The following is a 25,601-nucleotide window of genomic DNA, read 5'->3' on the forward strand; positions in this document are numbered from 1 at the left end:
GCCAGATTATATAAAGACAGATTATATATTGAGGCATTGGCATTATGAATCAATTGGGCAGTCTAGGCTGCCAATAACAACTAAATATAAAATATTTGAGTCGGGGTAAGGGCAACATATCAGCCATATAATCAGTTCATTCCCTTGTTCAACTTTATCCCGTGGTGGTTTATTTCCATTTGAATTTCAAAACAGTTAGAATAATTAACTCCACAGATACTGTCTCATTAGAGCAATAGTGGAACTGGAGCAGTCAAAGACCATTTACATTTCTTCAAGTTGCCTTTTTTTGTTCTTTGACGTGAATAAAACCCACTTCGTATTTAAGTATAAAAAAAAACAACACTTTGAGTTCACGGAAAATGTCCTGTATTTCGAACACTCTTCCTGTAAAGAAAGAAGAAAAGAAAGAAACCCTTTTATTGTCATATACACATACACGAAATTTGACCTCTGCATTTGAACCATCCCTGTATATAGGGAGCAGTGGGCTGCCAATGACAGGCGCCGGGGAGCCGGGGGTTCAGCGTCTTGCTCAGGGACACTTCGACACGTGGCACGTCCCAGTCGAGGATCGAACCGTTGACCCTGCAGTTACCAGACAACCCTCTTAAGCCAGTGACCCACAGTCAACACACACACATACACACACACTCAGATTTAGTGCAGGAACATTACGAATGCATCCTTCTTCGTGTGCACACATGAGGCCTCTGGAGTTGCAGCAGATGAAGGCAGTGGTCTTTTTTTTTTTTGTGTTTCATAGTGGTTTCCCAGGAAGTGGAGCATACAGTCATGTAGTGTGGCCAATCATTTAAACTGACCAGGAATGTAGAATCGTGAGGCTCTCTGCATTTGTGCATCCGCACCATTTAGAGGCTTGTAGTTTAAAGTTCCTCAAAGAAGGCCACCCTGGACTTGGTGCTCTGTAGTGTTAGCTGTGGAGGAGACAAGAACGACAGACAAGATAAGGATTTATATCTGAGTACAGAACATACCGCAGCACAGCGGGCAAGCAAGCCAAATCAGTGACCGAAGGGCAACCCTCATTGAAGACTAATTTCACCGAAATCATCACTTGCCCTTCCCCTCAGCCTTTCTGCCAGATCCAACTCCTGCTATGCATTTCCAATGCAAACACCGTGGCCACCAAGTGTGACTGCGGCATCAGCGAAACGCAGCCAATGTGTGGCTGATCAACAAGCTTACAGGGTGAAAGCAGATTACCCAACGTTTGTCATTCAGCACCCGAGATGGATCTCTGTGGTTGGCTGCACTACAATTCTTCCTAAAATCATGGACTTCTTCGTGAGAGTCTGCTGTAGATTAAGATTAACACCGCCTTATGCTGGAACATTGTTGAAAATAAACATTTTTGACTGACTATGGTTAGTTTAGCTGCCTCTCTAATGAGGACATAAGCACATGCATGTTTCATCCAGTCATGCCTCTTGACCAATCAAAAGACTAAGTGATCATAAGGAGATGATATCTGTGCCCCCAAGGTTATTCTGTTTTTAATGAGTACAGATGGTATGTGAAGATATGAAGCTTTATTGATACAATTTACTCTAAAAGAAACATCAGCTCGATCAGAGTTTACAACAAAAATAAATCTGTGGGTTTTTCGAACCCTCTACTACCGCAGAGGCAATCAAAGAAGATCAATGCCAGTCGGAAAAAGTACTGTTAATTGTTTTTCTCTCCATGTTTAAATAAAAAAAAAAATTCAGGCCACTGACTGTGTTTTAACTCCTTTAGCACAGCAAAGCATAAGTGAGCACTACTACCAATTGACTAGGCAAACTTTTTCCCCTCAACATCTGTAGGGCAGAGGGAATTAAGGTGGCTGCCAAAGTAAATATTAGACACGGGATGATGGAGGACAGTTTGGGGAAATCCAGATTATTTCAAGGGAATGTGTAGATGCAGGGACTTAAGCAAATCCAAACAGACAATGTGTGGGCAAGGGATGGATTTGCAGCTTAATATTTACGGATCACCTTCTATTGTCCCGGCTGACAGGCAGCCTCAACTATACGTGTGTGTGTGTGTGTGTGTGTGTGTGTGTAACTCTGCAGCAGTGTACTCCACACCGCCCACAGTCTGAGCAGGAACTCCAGTGTCACTGTTGTGAATGGCACAACAGCAAGCTATTTTGTGGTTGACCTCCTTCGTGTGCCACTTCACACAGTCTGGATGGACTGCCACATGTAAAAAAAGAAAAAAAAATGCATTTCCTCCAATTAAACTTCACACAGAATCACTGCAGCTCTTTGTGATTCGGCTGTTGAGAGTGAGCTAACGGAGCAGAACCTGTGGCACGGTAAGAGTGCAAAGGCGCTGGGTCGTGTTAAGGGGTCATTCATTAATCATCCAGAAGGGGGGAGGGGTCTGGATGGAGAAAACTTTTCCAGAGGGGGGGGGGGGGGGGGGGGGGGGGGGGCAGCCGCTCCTGGTGCTTCTGGCTCAGAGATCTGTGCTTTGTTGCTCTTCTTTTGCTCTTTATTCTTCCCCTCTCTGGTTTCCAGCATCATACTACATTCTGAGCACTTCTCCGTGACTCAGCCTCCCTCATACGCCTCATCCTTTGAACAATTTTGGTCAGCCTCATCTAAACTTCTCGCCTCTTTTGGCAAAGCCAACTCTCGATTCCTCTTCACATCTCCCTGCAATGCCATGTGCCCCCCCCCCCCCCCTCACAAGCAAGACGAATGTCGCCCGCCTCTGGTTCAATTAAACCAACACTTTTAACTTAGCTCCGTCTCCCGCTGCTTGCCAAAATCCATCCAGATGACTAATCACCTAGCAAAAGTAAATTAGTGCTCACTTAACAAGTGTGTTATACAGTGGGAGACGAGGAGGGAGGAGGGGTGGGCTTCTTTTTTGAGTCTAATCTGCCAGTTCATCAGAGGACAGTGGAAATATAATCTACTTTTCATTACAATTCCATTGCCTCTGACCAATCGATTTAGGAATATCCCTCAAGCTGAAGGGAGACTGTCACTACTTTGTGTTATTTCATATCGCCAAGGAAAAGGCCCTTGCAGTAATGAAATACTGCAGCTCTTCTTACTGATGGAGTCGACATCAGGTGCACAGATTTCCCTCTCTTTTGATCTGTGAGATCTCTTTTATAAAGTATTTATGAGCAGTAATCACTGTGCGTTTTTAGAGATCATAGTACAAGATGAATGCGGCCTCCATCAAAGGAGAAACTTTAGGCTGAAAACTGAACCCGGGGGCCATGTGAGGAATGTCGCTGTTAAGAGATGCTCCGAGAATCAATACCACTCCTTAAAATAATATGATGGTTAGGCCTGGGTGTTGTACGAGATAGGACTATCTTATTTTTGATAAGATACTTATCCTTAGAAGATTATGTAAGATCAGTATTAAGGCCGCATTTACACTTCCTGTGTCTCTAGCTGATCGGACAGCTGTTGAATAGTTATTTAACCCTTCAAACATGGTGTCGCATTAGCCAGCTAGGATTCAATGTGACCATTAACAAAAGGACTAATTATCTGAAAAAAACAAAATCTGAAAATGGAGCCAATTTCACTTGATGGCCGACATCTTTCTGTGGCTAGCAGATGAGCTTCTCTGAAAATGAAGACTATATTTTTCAAACCCTTCCTAACTACCCAAACTGAACAACAGTGTATAAAGGAGTTAAAATAAACTCCCCCTTCAACATCTGCAGCAGGAATAATGATCCCAAAAATATCCATATATAATATCCATATATAATAGTAAACAGACAGGGATCATGAGTACTTTTATTACTATTGTTTGCAGTCCAATGACCTCATTTTCTGTTTTTCAGTTCAGTGGAGAAATCTGGTCTGTGTCGGGCTTGAACGAGTGAACTGAAGTCAGGTTGAATGTGTGAAGGACAGCTGACAGCTGATCGTCAGTGAGAGAGGATCTGGATTTGTTCAACTTCATCACGGAGAATGTTTGCTCACATATGTAGATAGATCCAAAGAGAACCACGGAGACTGGGAGAAGTTCGGATTACAGCACACAGAGAGGAAGAGCCACTTCATTCTCTGCACAAGACGCCATTATTCCACGATATCTTTACATTAAAAACAGCTTTTTTGCAATAATGCTGCCCTGAATCCAATATATAGAATCGTACAGAGGTAGATGTAATAAGATTTCTGTTCTGCTTAGTGGTGCAACGGATCATGAAACTCACGGTTCGGATCATATCAAGGATCAGAGTCACAGATCGGATCCGCAAAAGAAGACTAAAAAAGCATAAATGCCGAAGTCCTGATCACATATTTTCTTGTATTACTGGCGGATAACGATAATCAGTAAAACTTTATTTCACAATTCGATGATTAACTGTAATTAATCCGTGGTTCACGTGCGTGCCGAACCATGAGGAGGGATCCGGGCCGAGCCTGGATCAACCGAGGTCCGTTCCCCCACTAGATCTGCTACCTATTGACTTTTTTTGAGCATATATACAAGGTACTAAAACAACTACAAATATTTGACTGCGTGTACACGAGTATGAATGGAGATAATTACACTCGCACAGTGCATTTTGGAGGAATCCCACGAGGAGTATTTTGTATTGTGGGTCCAGGATGCAAGCAGCCGAGCTGATAGCTACCTTTTTAAAGTTGCTGTGCTTGCTGGTCCCCTGCTCGGCGTTCTGGTTGTGAATGATGTCCAGAGGAGTCTCCCTCTCTTTCATCTTCAGACTTTCAATCTCTATCTTCAGCTCATTCAGCTGCTCCTGCAGGTGCTTGCTCTTCTCCATGTACTCCACCCTAAACATGATCAAATGGCAGGTTGGGAGACAGTTTAATAGATTCTATGTCCCCATTAGACCTGACTTTAATAGCTGAATCTTTCATATCCATTATATGGCATCCTTGTTTTACTCCTAGGGGCAAAGGCATAAAGCTATAACCATTATTGAGTCATGAAGCTCATAATGTTGTATAATACACAATAACCCAAACAATCAATGATTTGTAAAAAAATAAAATAAAAACATTTAATTTGGAAAATGATGTCTAAATGAAATTATTCAAAATCCTTCTCCAAGCCAGCTATAAAAATGAAACCTGCTTTTTCATTAGAAAGAAAAAAAGACAGAAAAAGAAATCACGATAAATGTCAGAAACCAAATTATGAGAAATGTACGACTTTTAGAATCAGTTTTCTAATATGTGCGAATAATAAAAATGCAATTGTAATACCAGAGAACCTAAAAGAGCTGTGCACAATCAACTACAATAGTAATAGAGATACGATTTTATAAAATAATGGAAGGGAAAGATAGTGACACTTTTCGGAAAAATCCAACTAGTCACTATCCCCGTAAATGTATTCAATTTTGTATCTCTATATTCTGTCGCAGTCTTTCTTCCTCTTATGAACAGTTACGCACCAATCGAGGAGCTGCAATCTCTCTGCTCACCTGCTTTTATTTCAAAAACCTAATCACCTAATTACAGTACACGACAACAAAGACTCAGATAATGTATTCAACTCCACAGCCAGGGTCAGATTTCTGAGTCCAAGTGCTGTTTTCTTTCCCTGTCTGCAATCACTGATAAGAGCTGCAACGCTGGCAGTGACATCAGTGACAGCTAATGCTGAGGGTCAATTGCCTGAACTCCTGAATCAAAATGTGCATATTAAAAAGTGATTTTGCTCCTGAATCGAGTTAGATCTTTCTCAAACACATTTTAAAATGACTCTAAAATAGATATTCGTTAGAGGTATGATTCCGTCTGCAGAATAACAAATCAAATTTAGCTGAGGCCCAAAATATCGGGCAGCATCATGCAGAGCGAGGCCGGCCACTCACTTCTCCTTCTCGATCTCCATGGAGAGGCGTTTCATGTCGGTATCTTTAAAGTCAAAGCTGAGGTTCTCCCTGCTGAAGCTCAGGTCGCGAGGCATGCTGTCAGATTGCAGTCCAGGGCCCTGGGAGGGGAGATGGAAAGGGAGATTAGAGGAAAGGAGGCGATGTAGACGAATTGACAGGAGAAAACAAAATAACAAAACTGAAAATGGGGCAGAATAAAGAAGAGGTGGGAGCGATGGAGAAAGAAAAAGCATAGAGGAAACGACAGGAAGGGTAAAATAAGTGCACAAAGGCTGAGATAGATGGCCATCTGATGGACACAGATCAAGAACACACAAATATATATATGCTTTCAGATCCTGACCAAATGTCAGAAATGCATTGGCCACATGTCACCTCAGGAGTCGGCTGGAAAGGAAGTGAACTTAATGCACAATATAAATGTAAATTCATTGGTTGGCCTGTGAATCCAATCTACAGTGTGGATATACTCGACCTAAATACGGTCCGGCCGAGCAGAGAAGGCAATTTGACCATGTCCGGCGGAAATAGGAACGGAAAGTTATGCGTACTTGTGCAAATGTATATGTGTGTGTGTATGTGTAGATACGTTTTCTTGCATGAGCTGATGAACTGTATAGGGGAGGTCCAGTGGCAGCATGTCAATTATTTCTATGTTAAGGATCTGCATTCATAAGCGTACAAGCTAGTATTTCTCTATCGACGGCCAGAATCTTAATATGTATCTAGGAATGTGTGTGTGTGTGTGTGTGTGTGTGAGCAGCTGAATGTGCAGTGTGTGGGTTTTTAGCATGTTGGAAGCTCTTGCGTGGGCTGCCTTATGTGCTGCTTGTTCTTACGCAAGTAACTCATGTGTGTGTGTGTGTGTGTGCTATTGGCGGTCAAGCTAAAACTATATGGCCATTTCCATACCAGTAGCTGTTTGCAGCTGATACTCCTGTGGGGTGCTACTGCATGAGCATTCGTGCACGTATTGCATAATCTATATGTGTTATGCCTGGTCTGTTTTATGCAAGGCTGTTTATATCTGTTACCACTGTTTACATAGTTGATCATCTTATTTACTTTCAATTAATCCCTTTATTTGTGTCTTTAAGTATAAAAGAATTATGGGAATGTCTACCATAATTTACCACAGCCCACGTGAGAGACGCTTTGAAATTGCACTCTTTGTCTGACCAGCACGATGTCTCTTTGTTCTTATTGTTGGTCATTTTTATTAGATTGTTATGGACGTATTAAAACATGTATCCAGAATGTGTGGATGAAAAATTACATTTTTCAATCATGTAAATGACATTGCATTTCCATTAATGTTTATTTAAGTGTAGAGCTGCAACTATCCGTGGATCAAAAGAAAATCAATTGGCTGATATTTATCAACATTTAATGGTTCCAGGTTTTCAAATGTGAGAATTTGCAGCTTTTGTTGGTCTTACATAACAGAGAATTTAATATTTTTGGGGTTTTGGACTGTTGGTTGGAGAAGTCAAGACATTGGAAAACATCTCTTTGTGCTGTGGAATATTGTAAAAAGACATTTCTAATGTTTTATAGATGAAATGATTCATTGATGATGAAAGGAATTGTTAGTTGCATCCCTATTAATATGCACTGCCACTAATTACTCAAGCACTGTGTGTTGCTGAGTGTATGTGTGTGTGTATGTTTTAGGTCCGTTACCGCATAGACGGTCCTGCTGGTAATCTCCAGCAGCTTGTGCTTTGCCCTGCGCTCTGACTCCCTGGCATCCTGCAGGTCCTGTTTCAGCTGCTCAGCCTCCTTGGCCCTAAGGGGAAAAAACAGACAGACATATGCCGTTAATACTTCATTTCACCTCCCAATCCTTCAAAGGGAGTAAGATTTATCTAAATTGAATCCCAAATTATCTCACATAATCGCTGAGTCGGTACTCGACGAACCGGGAATGTCACTTTGTTATTACCAAGGTGATCAATGTGTCGCCCGAGCAGACAGTCATTTCTGACTCCATTATTTCACCATTGAGTTGGCACACAGAGATGTAAGAATGTTATACGCAGGTGATTACATTTCTTTTGATTGTGTTCCTGAACACTCAGCAGTTCCTCGTTGATGTGGGGGAGCAACGTGCCTCAAGGGTTTGAGTGGACATAGTCATTTACATGTTGAGTGCCACGGGTTTAAATTTCTCTGTTTCAGAAAGTGCTCATCCAGAAATTGTAGTTGCTGGCAAGTGGTTAATGGTACCCATTTTAAATGATTGTCTAATAAATTGCAGAGGCTGTGAAGTGATATTTTTAGTATCTGTTTATACGGTTTTATTCTGGAAACCACTCAAGTTCTTTTCTGCAATGAATTGTTATTTCTCAGGCTTGTCAGAGTGCTGATCAGAGTCACTCATACATCTGGTTATCCATCTGACCTCTGAAGAAAAAAGAAAAACAAGTCAACAGCAGATATAATAACTAATGAAAACACAGATCAAAAAGTCCCTTTCAGCCCTGCGGAGCTTCAATGTGTAGTAAAAGAGACTGTTTGATATGGGACTCCCACCAGCAATCGATACAATTAAATAGCACAAATGAACTGCTGCAGCTCGGAGGAGCAGAGCTGCCGAACAAAAGCTTTCTCCCTTTTCCTTTCGGAGTGCAGCAGTGTGGCTGTAACCGCATGATTACCTGCTGCAGTGCGAGAACAAAGCCTTTAAAATGAAATGATTTTAAAGAAGTTAGAAGTTCTTTGATCAAGCTATTAACATGTGGCTGCGTTACCTAGCTCTATGCCCGCAGCATATCGACCGACTTCTGTTCTGCTGAGCAAACCCAAATGCAGCGGCGTGTCGGTGCACCTTGACATTAAACGGCATAGAAACTCAGAAACATTTGGGAGGCTTATGAGTGGAGGAGGTTATTTAGGGACAGTATTTCATGCGTCCTTATTTCGAGGTATTCGCATTGGAAAGTAAGATGTGGGGATAAGTTATTTAAGTATTTTAAAAAACTACGCATGCCGTGCATGTGCGCGCGTGTGGGATGGATACAAAGAGAATTTGTGTTTGAGAGACAAAGCCACATAGCAGCCAAAAGGGATCAGCATCACATTCACTGCAGCATGGATGGCACTCTCCAATTCATCCACTTCTTCCTCCTCTCCCCACCTCCTTTCTGATTCCTCGGCCATTTTGAGGGCCAGCATCTCTGCCTCCAGCATCTTCTGCTCCATGAGCCGCCGCTCCTCCTGGCCACGGATGGCGGTCACTTTGATGCGCTGCATCTCTGTCTCGGCCTCGGCAGCTTTCTGGGCCAGCAGCTTTGCCTCTTCCTCCGCGATCTGGGCCTTCTCAGCCAGCAGGTCCGCCGTCTGCTCCGAACGCAGCTGGAGAGGAGCGGCAAGAGGAAGGTCAAACACGAGAAGGGGGGGGGGGGCACGGGAAAACAAAGTTGATATGGGAGCGGAGATGGGGAAATGAGGCAAAGAAACGGAGATGGAGTGAGTGACGGAATTTTGTACAGAGAAAGAGAGGGGAAAGAGGGGTGTAGAGGGAGGGATGTGCATGAGTAAAGAAGGAGTGAAGGAGATTGACTGAGAGGAAAAAGGGAACAGTAAGAGACAATAAAGAGGAAGAACGAGCAAATGACATTGAAAACCGGATACACAGGGAGGAAGTGAGGAAGGTGTGAGAGGAGCGTAATTTGGTCAAATATTTCATTCTGAAACTTGGAGTATATGTGGCGTTGGCAACAAAATGGTGGATTTTGGATTAAGCTAACTCCTTGAATCTTACCAGTGCATCGTTGGCCATGTGAGCCTCGTCCTGCAGCTGAATCAGCCTCCTTTTCAGCTCGTCCCTGGCTCTCTCGGCATCCTCCCGCAGCTGCTTCTCCCTTTGCAGACGCTGCCTCTCTACCTGAACGACACAGATGGGTGGAGTGTGGACAACGACGAGAGTGTAATGGTGGAAAAAATGAGTGGAAAGATGGAAAAAGGAAGAAAAAAACAAACAAAAGATGGATGGCTAGCCCTACACAAGTTCAACCCCACCTCCTCCTCTTTGTCTATCCGTTAAGAACGTACCTGTTTTCGGGCCCTCTCCTCTCTGGCCTGAGACCTCATCTGCTGTACTTCAAGCGAGTCCACCCGCCGGCGGCGAATAAACAGGTCATGGTTCCCTATACACAGCTGGAGGATCTGCACGGGAGAAACAAACCAAGAATGGACGCTACTGTATTCACAACATGTCAAAATGTTTGGTTTCCCAAAACCTCTAATTCATTAGCTACTTCTGGTATTTTTCATCACCTTCACCACGAGAAATGACAAACGTCAATCATCTCAGCTAAACTCACCAACTTGTTGACTCTTAGCCGTGAGGAGTTGAACTTGAAAACGTTGGTTTTCTTGTCCACAGGTTTGATGGTAAACTAAACATTGAGGAGACGAGAGCACCATATGTTTCATCAAACCACAAAAGAAAACCAATCTGTCGGGTAAGGCTGAGCAATATCTTTGAAATCAATATTCATATAAAAATGTATTTTCGAAAGTTTTTCAAACCAATAAACTATAATACTTAAGTATCGCCTATATATATATAGCTCCATATTCAAGTCTTTATTACAATGCAAGTGCTGTGCCGCTAATTCTCCCACCTCCTTGTCGCTGTAGGAGATGTTGCGGATCTCATTCCACGGGAAGGAGCACTTGGGTGTCAGCCTGTTGTCCGGCTCGTAGATGTGCAGACCCAGGGCGTCCACTCCCAGAAGAAGACCGGTTCCCTTTTTATTCTAAAGCACACGCAGCACAGTCAACAGAGCTTAGTGAGCAGTTGTGGGAGACCATCTATCCAGCCAACATTTATCTGAGGTGTCATTGTGGTGGCTCTGCTCGCCAGAACTATTTGTTAGAGTTGAGCTGAACAATAGCCAGTCTGGATTTGTTTACTTGAAAAAAAAAAGATGCTACAGTGAATTACTTCAGCCTTTGGTTGACTTGTTGGTGGTATTTTTTTAAATGTCTCGGCCTTTACGAGAATGCGCTGATCAAAGCCAGAGCCACCAGGTGACCCTTTGTTTTCTTTACGGGTTGTGACAGGTTGGTTTTCGTTATGACTCACCTGGAAAAAGATCCGGTGCTGAATAGCAGTTAACAACTTACCCCAAAAACATTTCAAATAATACATTCAACTAAGGGACAATTTACAACAGCCTGAGTCAGGCTGCTATACCCCCCCACTTCATTTCATTACACCACAGTGAAATTGACTTGCCTCCTAATCTCCCATATTGGCTGACATTGTAAAGATATCGCAAAGCAGCATTGGCTCACCCTGATTAAAAAGTAATTGACGCCATACATGTCCAGGTCCTGGGCTATTTTTAAATACTCCATCTTGGCTTCATCCCTGATTCAAAGACAGGCGTAGAGAGAAAGAGATTGAGAGGGATCCAAGGGAATGGAGAGGAGAGGGGAGGAGATGAGGGGAGGGAGGGAGGAGGAGAAGAGAGGAGGTACAGAAGTGGAGAGAAAAAGGAGATCAGACCTCGTTTCCTCTGCTTTCGAGTGTAGCATCTGTCACGTTGTGTGATCTGTAAAAACTCTGCCACATAGCTCTTGTGAGGGTGAAAACACAAGCACAGTACTGACACAAAACACAAGTATAAATCGCTAACAGGCTTTAAGGGTCATGCTCGATGGAAGAGAAGACGTATTTGGATGCCTCCAAGACTCTAAATACTGTGAGAGATAAATCAAACGCGTCAAACTCTTTTCTTCCTCTCTTTCTGCCGCCTGGTTGGCAGATCACTTGTGATTTCAGGGTCATCTCAGCAACAAGAAAAAGAGCATTAGCATACTCAAAAATCAGGGCATGCATCCGACTAAACTTAATAACTTGCTGTTTGATATGGGTGGTGGGAAATTGATGCGTTAAGCTTCATCAAAGTTTAAACAGGCAAGATTGCATTATGCCAAGTAAACAAATCTAAAGTAGGTTGGAGTACATTGTGACTTTGGAGTGGCTCTGAGGACATTTGAACGGCTTGATTAATGCTGTGGAAGTGTAAAGCGTTGGAGATGTGCTCCATGAAATAGAACATACAGATGCAAGCACGGCAAGTAAGCCAGTTACTTTGATGTTGTGCTGATTTTAAAAATTAATTTCTCATCAAGTTAAAAAAGAATAAGAGCCAAAATAAACATTAAATTAATATTTTATTTTATAGTATCAAAAACTGTCACGTACCAAAACCCAGTGCCAAATGTCTGGTCAGATTTTAAATTGTGTTTGTCTTTGATGGAGTAGTTCCTAATCCGAAATACAATAACCAATGTTGTTCAATGGAAACCACGAAGAGGCTACAGCCACACTAGAAGCACTGTGAAGCTGTAGTTGGGCACACTGGTGCTTTGAGCTAAATGCTATGCTAACACGCTGATGTTTCCCATTTGCTAATTAACGTTCAACAGCTGAGGCTGATGGGATTGTTTTGCAGGTATTTGGTGGTAAAGCAAAGTACTGGACAAATAACAAATTCAACCCAATGACGGCACTAGTTGAAAAGCTATGAGATTACCAAGGTTATTGCACTTCATTCTAAAGAGGGACATGAATGCGTGTACCAAATTTCATAATAATCCATCCCATAGCCGTTAAGACAGTTCACTCTAAAGTCAAGGGATCGCTAAAGTCTCTATTATATATCTTCTGGGAACCATGAATGTATGTCCCAAATAAATGTCAAGACAAGTCATTGAAAACAGACAGACATTTCAAAATAAAAGTGCATTTCTTCAAGAAAAGTATCTCAAGAGGAAAAGTTATTGATGGAATTGATACCAAAATGCAGGTACTGTATTATATATTGTATATTATATATATATCTTGCAATGATACCCAGTCCTAGTGAAGGCAGCTGACTTCCCTCCTGTGCCCCCGTTACACTGCATGCCTCACTAAACTATTAAAATGCTGAAGGTGTGAGGACTCCCCTCTCTCTGCTGGGGTTGAAAGGGTTATTGATCAGCACCAGCGAGTCAATTATCACTTTCAAAGTGCTGCGGTTCAGTTTTGTTTTAGAACTCCGCTCTCCAGCTCCAAAACTCCCCAACCCACGGGAGTTATAAAACACCCCGCATCCCTCACACTTACTCCCTGTCGATGTTCAACTTAGTTCAGCTTAGTGGTGGAGCAAAGTGCAAAAACAGACAGGATTTCATTCTTGTGTCATTTGAGATTCATTAACACAATTTTACAGTCCTTTCATTGACATATTTGCTCCTCACTGAACAATTCTCCTTTGAAAAATAGCATGAATTGTGTTTCTCTTGTGAATATTCATGTAATTACACTTTACTGATGAGTTACAGGCACTGGTGCGCCATGTCGTTTGATGTTAGTGTATGTTTTTTCAGTGGATTCATCAATGCTCCTTTGAAAAACTCCCCTACAGAAACAACTTTTTGCTTTTTGCATCTCGTTGCATTAAACATTTCTTGTGAAACCAAGTTTTAAGCCCATCCTATGTGAATTGGAAATTTGCTAATGACTGCGAAACCTCACAGCGCAGCGGTTTTTACCTCGTCCTTCCCCTGTGCTCTGCGTAACACGCTGTGATCCTCTCCTCCCACATTTCTGCAGTCATCTGGTACAAGTTGATGACCTGCAATTTTGGAAACACAAACATCAATATACGTGAATGCGTGCAGAGAATTCCATGTACAGTGGATCATAATGCAGGTATATGCATCTTCACTCATCGATGACATTAAGTAACACCCAGCTGTTACTCACCCTCTTTGGAAGCAGGTCCTCTTCAGCCAAGAAGCCGGGTTTGTGAACATTGGGGTCGTAGTCTCTGTACTGTAAAATAGAGCACAAGGGCTGAAAGGATTAAAATCACTCCAAACTAATAGCCGCTATCCAGCTTCCCTCCAATAACAGGCCAGACTATGTCTCTCTGGGGAGCTGTTCATGAGATGAAACTACAGCGCCCGTAAGAAAAGGGGTCTCTTGGAGAATGAATGGAGGATGCTCTGCTATCGCGTCATTAATGTGCACCGCACACACAGTGGCCCAGTTGTTGGTAGACGGTGTAAACGATGCTATTAGAGATATCTCAGGGAGAACGGCGACTGATCACTTATCATCGCGGAGCCGGGATACAAATGATATCGAGCGTGTTTGAGAGAGATGGATTAGGCCCGACTGAGAGGCGGTGTGTGTGTGTGTGTGTGGGGGGGGGGGGTTTCTTTGGGCTGGAGTAAAATGGGAGGAGGGATATCATTTTACATGAAGCTACCGTTTAAAAAGTGGGCTGTGGATTCATGGAAGCAGGTTAATTAACTTGAATGTTTACCAATATATGCACATTGCGGTGTGCCCTGCACATGTTTTTTAAAATGCTGTTATCTTTTGTGAAAATCTAATTTTATCAAAGAGTTTTCACATGTTGTGGAATGCATGTGTCCCCACACCTTATCGAGTCACCATGTATGTATGAGATTCGCATGTCAACCTTAGTAAGGGATCGAATATTGAGTTTTTTCCTGCACTGGTTTTACTAAAAGGTTTGTTCATATATCATTCATCGCGTGATTTGTACAACATTTTATTTCCCAAAACATGGTGAAAATAGTGTTTTAAATAGCTGTCAGTATTTGCTGATTGATGGAGTGATAAAAGGAGACATCTAAAGTTCCCTTTGTAAAAACCTTTGAGTCTAATATGTTAACAAAATGAAACAATCATTTCAAACCTGGCTTTATCCAATGTTCAGATTTGGGTTCGGGAAATGTATGCACGCAGCATATATTTAATAAGATAATACACAAATTCAAACATACAATTTCATAAAAGAATTGTCTTAATGGTAGTAATCAACTGGGGAAGTATCACGATGGCATCTATTGGTACATGTTTTACCGTAATCACCCGCAGTGTCTCTCCTTAAACTCAAGAGTGAATAAATAAATTAATAAAGGGTTGAGGAGACGCCTTTGAAGGGCTGACACCAAAAAGTAGTACATCCTCCTGATGAATCTCTCCCTCAATGACGATTGCTCTTTTGGTTTCTACCTTGGTAGGAAATAGGAAGTATGGTTCCCTAAATCATTCTGAGCCTGACACCAAAAAGAAAAAGGTTTCGGGTAGCGTAAAAAAAAACAGACAACCTTCTGCTGCTCCTCAAAATGCCTTAGTAATTGCACTCAAAATGTCATTGCTGTGTCACCTTCAGTTGGCCCGCTACCTGAAGGAGGAGAAAAATATACACAACAAAGAAATTGTCTCAGGGAAGACTGGAAGCGACTGAAACCGTAACGACTTATTTTGATGTGACATGACATCGTGTTTGGAAGGGGAAGAAAAACACACAATTAACAGATGCGACTTTGAGCACATTGATTGTATTATTTAATGGCAAATTTGCACACAGTAAATTAGAACCGTTCACCACTTGTGTCGCTCTAATCGACGAACTCATTCTATGTTGTTTTGGTTATACTGCTACTTCTATTATGAGGTGTAATTGGATTTTACTCTTCTGCACGTCAGTCTGAAAACCGTACTTTAATAAGCTCAACACACAGACTGGACATCCCGGAGCAGCGCTAACAGAGTGGAGAAGCCGAGGGCCATTTAATTAGATCCTTTCCCTTAAGTTTCCCCATCTTGCAGCTTCGACTCCCTCAGTTCCTCACCTGTTTGTTTGTAACTGCTGCATAATTGATGATATATAGACGTATAGAGGTACCAAGGGCTTCAGCTCAGGCGTTTTGACAGTGACAGCTCTCTAAGATGCTCTCTGATTACACACCTTTCTTCCAATTATTTCAAACAACAAAGGGTTCGACTGTGTGTCAACAATTATTACCAGCGGTGACCATTGACTAATGGGTATATTCTGTTCAACAGATCCATTTACAGCCTTTAATTCAGACATAAATCAAGCCATAAAAATACATTCTAAAGCTAAGTCAACTGTGCAAAGGTCTCTGAGTGACTTTGGAAATGCTGTTCATATCTGATGTTTTTTTTAGCCACATTAGCGGCATCACTCTTACTTTTCCTCCAGCACCAGCGTGGTTTTGAGGGACATGACTTGACAAATATTACATAGATTGCCATAACATTTGGTACACACATTCATGTTCCGCCTCAGGATGAATATTATTGGCGATCCCTTCATTTTCATTTAGTGCCGTCATCAAGTCAATATTCTCAGTTGCCCAAAAACGTTGGTTTATGCCTAAATATCATAAAATTAGCATTTGCTGCATATATGCACAAATACCTTCTGTATGTATTCACAATGTAACCACAGACTGTGTATATACTACATGTATATACAGTATATTGCATGTTTTCATATTTACACTTTTCAAAATGATTTCCCTTCTCAGGTTATACTTCATGCCTAAAAGCTGTGACTGAATTGAAATGTCTGTCCAGCAAGCGGAAAGAAAGTGTCTGTATCATATCATTTCTACCCCTCATTGTGATGCTGGCTCGCCGAGGCTGCGGCGGGCCTCGACAGTGTGTCAGTTCAATCAGATGAGCGATGAAGGATTTACATAATCTCAAGGCAAAGCCGACAAATTCCACAAGTATTAAACAGCATATTGTGTGGGCCAGACTGAAACTGAAAAGTGCCCCTCTGTTAAGATTTATGCTGTTTACACAGATTGGAAATATATCTCAATTACATCCAATCTGTGTCACATGCTGTGAGGGGACGAAAAGGGAAAAACAGATTGTGACACAGCTACAAAGCAAACATGCTGCAGCCTAGAAGCTAAACTAAAAAGGTATAACTCTTGTTGAAGCCACCTTTAAACCCCAGTGATTCCCCACCAGTGTCAAACATTCCCATTAGCTTGTCGTGTCCCTCCACACTCGGCTGGACCGGCGTCTCCACGCCCTCCGTGGCGTTGTGGCTGAGGGAGCCGTCCTCACTCCCTCCTCACCCTCCACGCCAGAGTGACTCTCATTTTTCCGGAGGGGCTGTTTCTTGAACATTCCCCGTCAACACCTCCTTGAAGCTCTGCACCCGCTCTGAATAAAGAGCAGGAGGCGCTGAGACCTCGGCTCAACTGTTGGCTCGCAGAGCGTTCACATGCAATTTCCCACAGAAGAAAAAGTTCAATCTGATGACTTTGAACATTTCATACATTATCAAAGGGTTTCTCTATGTGCTGTCTTAAAGAGGGTTCAAGTCTGAAGATTTCGAAGGTTTTTTCGTCTCTTTTCAGACATTTTATCGTCTAAATAACTAATCAATTAATCAACAAAAGTATAAAAACATATTAAAGCATTTCATAAATATAATGTGGCTAAACATTTTTACTGTTCAATATAATAGGAAAACAATAATTATGATGGATAATAATTAACTGTAGATGAACGTTCTATGTTCAATGCTTCATATAATGTTACATACAGTGTAATCTGTGAGATCCCACTGTTGGTGCACACATCTGTGTTCAAGGTGAAACAACTGTAAGGAAGTCAGAGCATTCGTGCTCCACTATTCCTAACTTGTATTGTCGCCTTCATTCATGCACTCTCTGTGAGGTAATGTTAGCCGGCTTTCATGACCCCCGAGTGCGTTTGTTATGAATTATCACCATTTTTTCATAATCATGATTAAATATGAGCCAAAAGTAACAAAGTAGATCCCACTGTGTGTGACATACTCAACTTTACGGGTTACACAGCGGTGGTGCACAATAAAAAAAAAAACTCAAGACGAGAGGAAAAGAATGAAGGGAAAGTCTGCCAAACAGCTTTCCGTCAGCTGCACTGCTTAACAAGTACATATCTCCCCCTTTACGATGCCAATTTACTCACGTTGGCTCTAATCAAAGTGGACTGCTGATTAGATGAAAACAGATTGTGGCCCCATATTTTGTACCGGGTCCCGATCGAGGGCGCTGACAGCAGAGAGCACAGGGCTCAAGCTCATTTGCTGATTTTTCTTCATCCACACAGTCTCTTTTTAACCTCGGCCTGTTAAATTGGCACGGGAAAGGCAAATCTCTGAGGGCTCCTTGCCAAACCTTTGAGGTAGAGCTCCGGTCTCACTAGACCCTGTCAGCCTGTCAGAAAAGCTGCACCTCTCTCTCTCCTCTTATCTTTTTCTTGGGGATTTCAGAGAGATGGGATCCTTCAACCAAAACGGCTGAGATCGCCGGGGGTTTATTAAGGGAGCTCTTTCCTGCAGAGTGCTTTCCATTAGACTTCAGGTAACTTGTGGTTTGATCCTCAACCAATAAATCAATGAAGGTTTTACATACGGGGTAACGCAGCTTCTAGTGCTCATAGAGGAGGCTTAATGCAATGTGTCGTAACCGTGACACAATGTAAAACACACAAACTAAAAGATAACCGGACAGAAAAGCAAATATTATATAATACAACAACTACAAACACTCACGTCAACTAACTTCTAGGCCAACCTGCAAATCTGAACATTTGTGATCAGATGACTGAAATAACCTCAAACCTCAACTGGCTTCTTTCAGAGATGTCTTAGTTCTAACACCCTGTATCTGCCTCGCCACCCTACAAGGGAAGCTACTTCTATCTGCATATTTTAAGTGATTCACTCATTACCCAGAGCTCAAAGTGAGGAGAGGAACACACTGTATAGAGACTGATAGAATTACCTAAACAGTTACAGGTACACCTCATATGTTGCATCATCTGCTTAAGGAAAAAACACATTTTACTGCATCTGTAGTCTGGTGGTATGGTGGCGGATACTTCTGTATCTCTTGGATGAAGATGAGAGATGACCATGTCAGGTCATTGTGATGCTGGTTCCCGGGTTCATTTGCTCCACCTCTCCTCTATTTAAGGTGTGTATCTTCATATTCTTACTTTTCAAGTGCTCCTATGGGGCAGCCACTTGCTCCCAACCCAAAGGGAGTGATCGATCCACAATTTTTCCAGATGTTCTCCAACAAGAAGGTGCTGCTTTAGCTTCTGCATGTTAGTACAGTTAGGGTACTTTAAGAGCACCTGGGCTCCTGGTTTTTACATTTCATGCGAGGCCCTGCAGCGCTGCAAGAATGTAAAGAAATCAATACTGAACTAGCCAGTGAATGTGTATTTTAGGTGTACCGTGTACTCCTCTGGTCCTTATCAGGACTCAGACAGCAGAGTTCTCGATCAATTGTGGGTGATTTATGTCTCTCTTTTTGGGAAAACCAGATAGGAGAAGATTAGAATCGTCAAGCCCGCTGGTGATAAAACATGCAGTCTCTGTGCACGGGTCTAAGAGATAAAAGAGCTGCACTATTTTACAGATGAACAAACAACTGAAAGTATATTGTCCACGAAAAGAATCCATGTGAAGCAATTTGCTGGGTCAGCACCCTGTTGTAGGAAAGTATTCAAAGAAGAGAAGAAGTTGTCATGCAGATTTTTAGATAAAGATTAATAAACCATAAAAGAATACACGGACGGACGGACGGACGGATGAATGGACAGAGGGACTGATCTTGCTTGAAAACAACTGAGAACAAAATCCTGAATTCCACAAAGAGTACTTACCTTGGCATGGACGGCGTAGGAGGCTAGCAGCACGGAGGCCTCGGGTGGACAGTGAATATCCTCCTCGAGGATCTTCTTCTTCACCTGAGGACATAGTTTCTGAATTAATCATGCAGCTAATGTATACTCTGTGCCATTTAGTTGTTTGTTAAATCAGTGGAGAAGCTCTTCACTGTTAAATGGTAACAGTAACATCACTGACGACATATTCAGTAAGGTTGGGCTTTGGGAGATCATTGAAATCGGGACATCTGCTCTTTGTTTCAGTTCGAGTGTTACTTCTCCTTTGTAATGATTCCTGTGAGATGAGGGACCTGAATCGGGTTGATGGGTGATCGCAGTGGAATCAAACACAATGAAAAAAGACTTGACACCTTCGAGAGAAGAGTGCCAGTGCCGGGTGGAAAACAACTTTCTGACAACTGTGCTTTTAACTGCCAGAACTTTATTCCCTTAATATAGGAACCCAATAAAGCTAAAACATTTATACGGTACACTGTGGCTACCAAGGAGCCAGAAAATCAAGTTATTATATGCTGCAAACTGAGTGAATAAGCATCCAGAACTGCAACAGTACACTGGTAAGTCTGGAAACAGTACAAACTGTGCCAAATAAATATTGCAACAGTTAAGTATCATAGCCACAAGGGGACCTATTAGACACCGAAGCAGGAACCGTGCGCTGAAGCCAACATTTTTTCATGTGATCATTAAGCTGCTCCAAGAATATCCGCTCGCTAGTCAGCGGAGTGTAACGACATGACAGAAACACGTGAGTCCTACAAATCATAATTAGAGCGCCGCCCATTTTTATTATTCATGTCTTTTCTGTGCCTCCAGCTACATTCTATACACTCCAGCTGGTAAGAGTGGCGAGTTCAAGGCTTGCTTCTCCATTTTATAGCTTATGGAAAGAGTGTTTTCGTGTTTACAAAGTGTTGACCTAACCCTCATGGATCCCAGTCATAACGTGAATTCTTAAAATGTCTGGCAATCCCCTTTAACAAGCTTCCTCCAGATTTAAAGTGCTTCTGTCTCGTCAGGTGTCACTTCCCCAGCTCCGTCACCTGTCCAACTAACTGAATCACAAACTTGTAAAACTACACAGAGAGCACAAAAAAAACAGATTGTAAGGTGAGACGGTGCAGACATGCTTCAGCCGTAGTGGGCAATTTAGTGCTTTAAACCAGTCATGCTATCTACTCGTGTTTTGAACTGACGAAGGTGTGGAGCCAGAGGTGAAGGCCCCTAATCGCGGCGAGCGCTGAGAGGATCTGGTTTACAAATGAGACGACGCTGTTGCGGAGATTGGAGGCCAAGGTGACGAAGACGTGCGTGTGACTGTCTGTGCGCGTGGCTTTAAGTGTGTGTGAGGGGTGTGTGTGTGTGTGCGTGTGTGTATCTGGGTCGGTGATCATTTCTGATAAGCAGTAATCCAGCTGTCATGCCTGTGACACTATCTAAACAGAGGCCTGCTCCCGACATTACGGGAATTAATGAGAGCAGAGTAATGAGCAGACAGGCGGTGCCAGGCCCGACGAATTAGTATTCTTCTCCACTTGTAGCTGGGTACCGCTTTCACTGTTGAGCAATTTGTTGGCTCTGGCCTTTTGTTTCTTTTTTTCAGCAAGGTTTTCCCTCCGAAATAAATAAATCGCTTCAACTATCTCTAAACGGATTAAGGACACAGAGAGACTTTTTTATATGTCTTAAGTAGACAAGTGCCTCCATCCAAATGTTGAGGAGCATGCTGCTGTCTCAAGCCACACGACTAAACCAGTACAATGGGCTATGAATGCTATGGGGGATAAGCGTCCCATGGAGAATAATGTCATTAACCGGGCCAATGACTGAGCCCTCAAAGCCTAATTGGTAATTGATGAATGTGCGTGGTAGCATTGGACGAGGGGAGCACGGTAACAAATCTCATTTCTCGCGAGGGGAACGGTGTGGCGGACTCCACGGCAGTTCCCCACGGAGAGTATTTAAGTGGAGAGAAAGGGCCGCGGTGATATGTTGTGTAATGATTCCACATGGCTGCGCACAATCGGACGTTGGGAAAAGTGTATTACAGGTCGGCTCTGCTCAAGCAACCTGTCAGAAACTCTGTGGACGCGCGCGCCCCCTGTTGGCACCGGATCAGAACAGCGAGGATGCCGCAGACACAAGTCTGCATCCGCCAAATGCCTGGCGTGCAACAGGGAGAGAGATCATCCTAAACGCACAGAGCATTTTGAAAGCTTTTAAGTGTTGAAGATCTAACACACCTAGATTTTTAAAAAGCATTAATTTGAACTCATCTTAAGAAAGATGAACACCCACTTAAAAGATTTCTTCTTCTTTTAAAGTCAGGAACACAGCGTCCCTCCGAGAAGATTACGATCAAAGAAAGAGAGGCTTTGAAAAAGAAGAGTCTGGCCGCTAGTAAGCCACGAGGCAGGAATCCTCAGCTTCTGCTTTGAGGCATGTTGGATTTCAGGTTTACCTGTAAGCCTGCTGCAATGTCAACTTAAGAGAGCAGCAGAGAACGTGTCACTCAGAACCTTCTCTTAAGGCCCCTTTAATGGCATGACAGGCACAAATGAAAACAGATAGGACCGCAACATGGTGAGTAGTAAACAGTATATCTGTGCTATTCAAAAGCAATGCTTACACACTGAATCATTTTCAATCTGATTTACATGAGCGCATCTACAAAACGGCAGGTTTACACGTATGCACAGCTACCTGTAGGAAGAAGAGATGCTGTGTGATATCTTGCACGAGCTCCTCCTCAGCGTTTTCAGGGTAAAACTTGGCCAGGAAGTGAAGGGTGATCGGTTCCTCCTTCGGTACCTCCTGATCCAGAACCTATACGACAGGGAACCGAAGAAATCAACATCTGCGCGGCGGAGCCACGCGTTCCCCTTTCCATGCTCGCTACGTCTTCATCGACAATGGTCACATGCCTCTCATGGCTGTTCAAGACCAGTACAAGGCCAGTATAATTACTCACCTTCTTTTCCATTTTCAGCCAAGCTACTGTGTCCTTGATGTTGTACCGGAGCCCAAAGAACCACGTCTCCCTCAGTCCCAGAGTTCGGCACACCAAGTCAAAAAGGTCTTTTCCTTTCCACTTGACCTGAAACATGACATGTTTTAGTCTTGCACAATTTACTTCGTAGAGAAAAACAAACAAAAAAGACGCATTAGCATAATTGGTTTAATTGGTTTATCCTGCAGCTGAAAATCCAGCCTGTAAGAGCTAAACAATGACCGTATAACTCACATCCTTAAGCTGGCTGTCCCTCATGTATATGAACCATACCATACTGCAGCTAATGAATGCATACATACTAGCATCACCTCAGTCTGTGGTTTACAGCAGGGAGCCATACATCCAGCTAAGAGGTGTGAGGCGGCATATCCAGTTTAGATGGCTTTCATCTCAAGCCTCTGAGCTAACCCTGGTTGGAAGCTTCTGTCAACTGCATTCAAGGTTAGCATAAGTTAAAAAAAAAATAAAAACTGCTTGAAATTAGGAAATCAGCTCCACCGGGGCCAATCAAAAACTCTCATGGCTGAATAAACATTTTGTCTATGTGACCAATACCCGTTTAAATGCTATTTACAAAAACCCTATAAGTGGTGCAATTATCATCCAGGCACAGAAAATAGAAACCTGCAACTAGCATTACGCTGCTCTGTGTAATTACCAGCTTTGCAAACTTTGGTGGGGTTCCTCCCCTTTAAATACAGAGGACACATTTCGATGCCCTTTTCAGTTCTGGTATATATCATCAACCAAATCATACGCTGAACCAAAGAGCACTTGCAAGTAGACCAAAAATACACCCTGAGAGCAGCAGTGTGTTCTTCACAGAAAAGTAATTCAGCAGCAAGTCCTATACTGCATTGAGCTTCACCAAAATGTTCATGATTCCATTGCTGCATGAGACACAGATGCATTATCACAGATGCGGGTCTTTTTCTGTAGAATAGACACACTGTGCCAACTGCTTTTGTTGAGTTGGTTGCTGCCATCTAGTGTCGGAAAAGTGAAACTCTCATAGAGTGGTTCCCATTACAATGCATGACAGATAGCAGCCCAGTGAGTGGGAGAAGTTAGAAAGCACTTTGTGTTGTTGTTGTGGTGGTACACCTGAATGAAATCATGCTTTCTGAAACGCATACACACCTCGCAGCTGAACTCCATGTCTGACTCCGCTGTGCATATCCTGACGTTGAAGTTCCTCCTGGATTGTTTTCTCATCAGTGAGTTAAATCCCATTTTCGCTGCTAAGGCACTCGCCATGTTGCGAACAGCTGATAAACTCACTATTCACGTGTTCAGAAGTGGTTGATTTCTACTAAACTGTCAAGGCATTGTGTAGCAGAGCTGTGCGCGTGCGGCTGTCCAGCTTCACGGTATAGCTCGCTCAGCTATGAATGGATAGATGCGTAGAAAGCAACTTCAGTTAAAGTTGATATGCGGCGTTCACTGACACATTCTTGGTTTGTGAATGTCACATACACACCAAGTGTTTTTATGGTAGTTTTTGTTTAATAATCTCACGTTATCTACAAAACAAAACATGTAGAATGAGCTGATACATACAATGTAATGTCCTAAACTCGCTGCTAACGTTAGCTAGGTTCAATAGAAACTACAATTTAAACTCTTATCTTGCGCTAAAGCTGTGCTCCTCGATGCCGTGAAATCCGTTAACGTTTTCATCTAGGCGTCCGAGAAATGATCAAACCAAAGTATCCCCAAAGGACGGTTCAAAACACTTTAGTCGTTGCGTGTAAACTGTGCTGTGAACGACGCGCTGGGTACCTGCTGCTAACTGTTTGTCAACGATCTGGTCCAAGAAGCAATGCTGCGTTCAAGAGCCGTCCTCTTTTTACTGTTGTAAAAATATTGTAGCGCAACATTAACGATTTACAAAGGAGCTTCTTTGGGTCCGAGTCAGAGTGCGTGTCATTTTGGTCTGAGATTGTAATACTATATTCTCGGTTAATAATGAGGTTATAAATATTTAAAATAAGATAAAATAAGATAATCCTTTATTAGTCCCGCAGCGAGGAAATTTACAGGATTACAGCAGCATAGTGCAAACAAGAGACGGAGTAAAAAAACAAGATTATTATTTATTATAAACAATTATAAATAAGTAATAAAACAGTAAAAAATATTAAATAAGTAAAAATCCACAATAAATAAAATAACTAAAATATTATATATACAGACTTTATTGATTATATGTGTATATATATATATATACTTTTGGATATTATTATTTATATTGTACAAAGTCGTTAAATATTTACATCTGTTCTACTTTTTTCTGTTGTCATTGTTTTTTATTTTTTTATATATTTTAGTTTTTTCCTGTTTATTTGTAAATTATGTGTATGTACTTATTGTAAGTCGTTTTGGATAAAAGCATCTACTAAATGACTGTAATGTAATGTATTGTACGTGGAGAGCAATGGAAAAAAAATTCCTTGTATGCGTAAGCATACATGGCCAATAAAGCTGCATCTGATTATATATACAGACATAGTTGTTGTATTTTTTATATACACAGACATAGTTGTTGTATTACCAGAGTTATCATATTGTTGTGTATTATGATAGCATAAAATATGTGTAGCCTTAATAACAAATAATTTACCTGTGTTTTCTCTCTTTCACTTTCTGATTACAACCCCAGCCCAAGGAACCAGGTTATGTTAATCTAAAGAAATACAAAAATCTAAGTGAGGACGAAATTCTAAGTGGGAAATTGTTTTTGGTGCTGAAATGATTAGTCGACTAATCGATCAATCGTTACTTGACATAAACGTAATCTACAACTATTTTGAAACATTCCCTAGTTTTAGGGAAGAGTGAAAATTTGCTGCTATTCTTCGTCAATCTGAACATCCTTCTCTTTTGTTCAGGCAGAACAAGCAAACTGATGATGTCACCTTTGGTCTTTGTGAAATTGTGATTTTTCACCTTTTTCTGACATCTTAGAGGCCAAATGATTCATCGAGGATGTAAATTGCAAACCCAATTTTTTTTACAAGTTATCTGTTCTTTTGAACCCCAAATTCATTAGTCTATTTTCTGTAGGAGACATATCTAATTGTCACTGACAGAGGACATCCTGCAAGTTTATTTAAGTACCTTAAAATTAGTTTATTTTGACAACTGAAACATTTCAAGAGGTTTAA

At 42.0% G+C, this 25,601-nt stretch overlaps 1 protein-coding gene across 5 annotated transcripts; it reads right to left on the reverse strand.

Moving 5' to 3' along the window:
• Window positions 1-587: 587 nt before the first annotated feature.
• On the reverse strand, window positions 588-24,226 carry nf2a (NF2, moesin-ezrin-radixin like (MERLIN) tumor suppressor a). 5 transcript variants are annotated; one of them, XM_031849246.1, is made up of 16 exons: window positions 23,575-24,226; window positions 22,393-22,518; window positions 22,125-22,247; window positions 19,398-19,481; window positions 13,635-13,703; window positions 13,421-13,503; window positions 11,171-11,246; window positions 10,495-10,629; window positions 10,192-10,266; window positions 9,920-10,033; window positions 9,630-9,752; window positions 9,003-9,220; window positions 7,547-7,652; window positions 5,843-5,961; window positions 4,634-4,793; window positions 588-938 (listed from the first exon to the last, which is right to left on the reverse strand). In XM_031849246.1, exons 1-16 carry the CDS (start codon window positions 23,689-23,691, stop codon window positions 888-890), a joined length of 1,779 nt encoding a protein of 592 aa, XP_031705106.1. In that variant the 5' UTR covers window positions 23,692-24,226; the 3' UTR covers window positions 588-887. The 5 variants fall into 5 exon arrangements, with proteins under 5 accessions (XP_031705106.1, XP_031705107.1, XP_031705104.1 ...); XM_031849247.1 differs by having other exon boundaries at window positions 588-2,204; XM_031849244.1 differs by lacking the exon at window positions 588-938 and having other exon boundaries at window positions 4,238-4,793.
• Window positions 24,227-25,601: the final 1,375 nt, after the last annotated feature.

This window comes from Anarrhichthys ocellatus, unplaced genomic scaffold, assembly GCF_004355925.1.
Source record: "Anarrhichthys ocellatus isolate YVR2014 unplaced genomic scaffold, GSC_Weel_1.0 scaffold9, whole genome shotgun sequence".
Taxonomy (NCBI): Eukaryota; Metazoa; Chordata; class Actinopteri; order Perciformes; family Anarhichadidae; genus Anarrhichthys; species Anarrhichthys ocellatus.

Bases quoted from the DNA above. Each gene is read 5' to 3' on its own strand.
- nf2a (XM_031849244.1), bottom strand. From the start codon at position 23,691: ATGGCGAGTGCCTTAGCAGCGAAAATGGGATTTAACTCACTGATGAGA. The intron at 13,504-13,634 runs GTGAGTAACAGC...CCAAAATTGCAG, and splicing joins AGGACCTGCTTCCAAAGAGG to GTCATCAACTTGTACCAGAT. The intron at 5,962-7,546 runs GTAACGGACCTA...CTCCCCTCCCAG, and splicing joins CCAGCAGGACCGTCTATGCG to GGCCCTGGACTGCAATCTGA.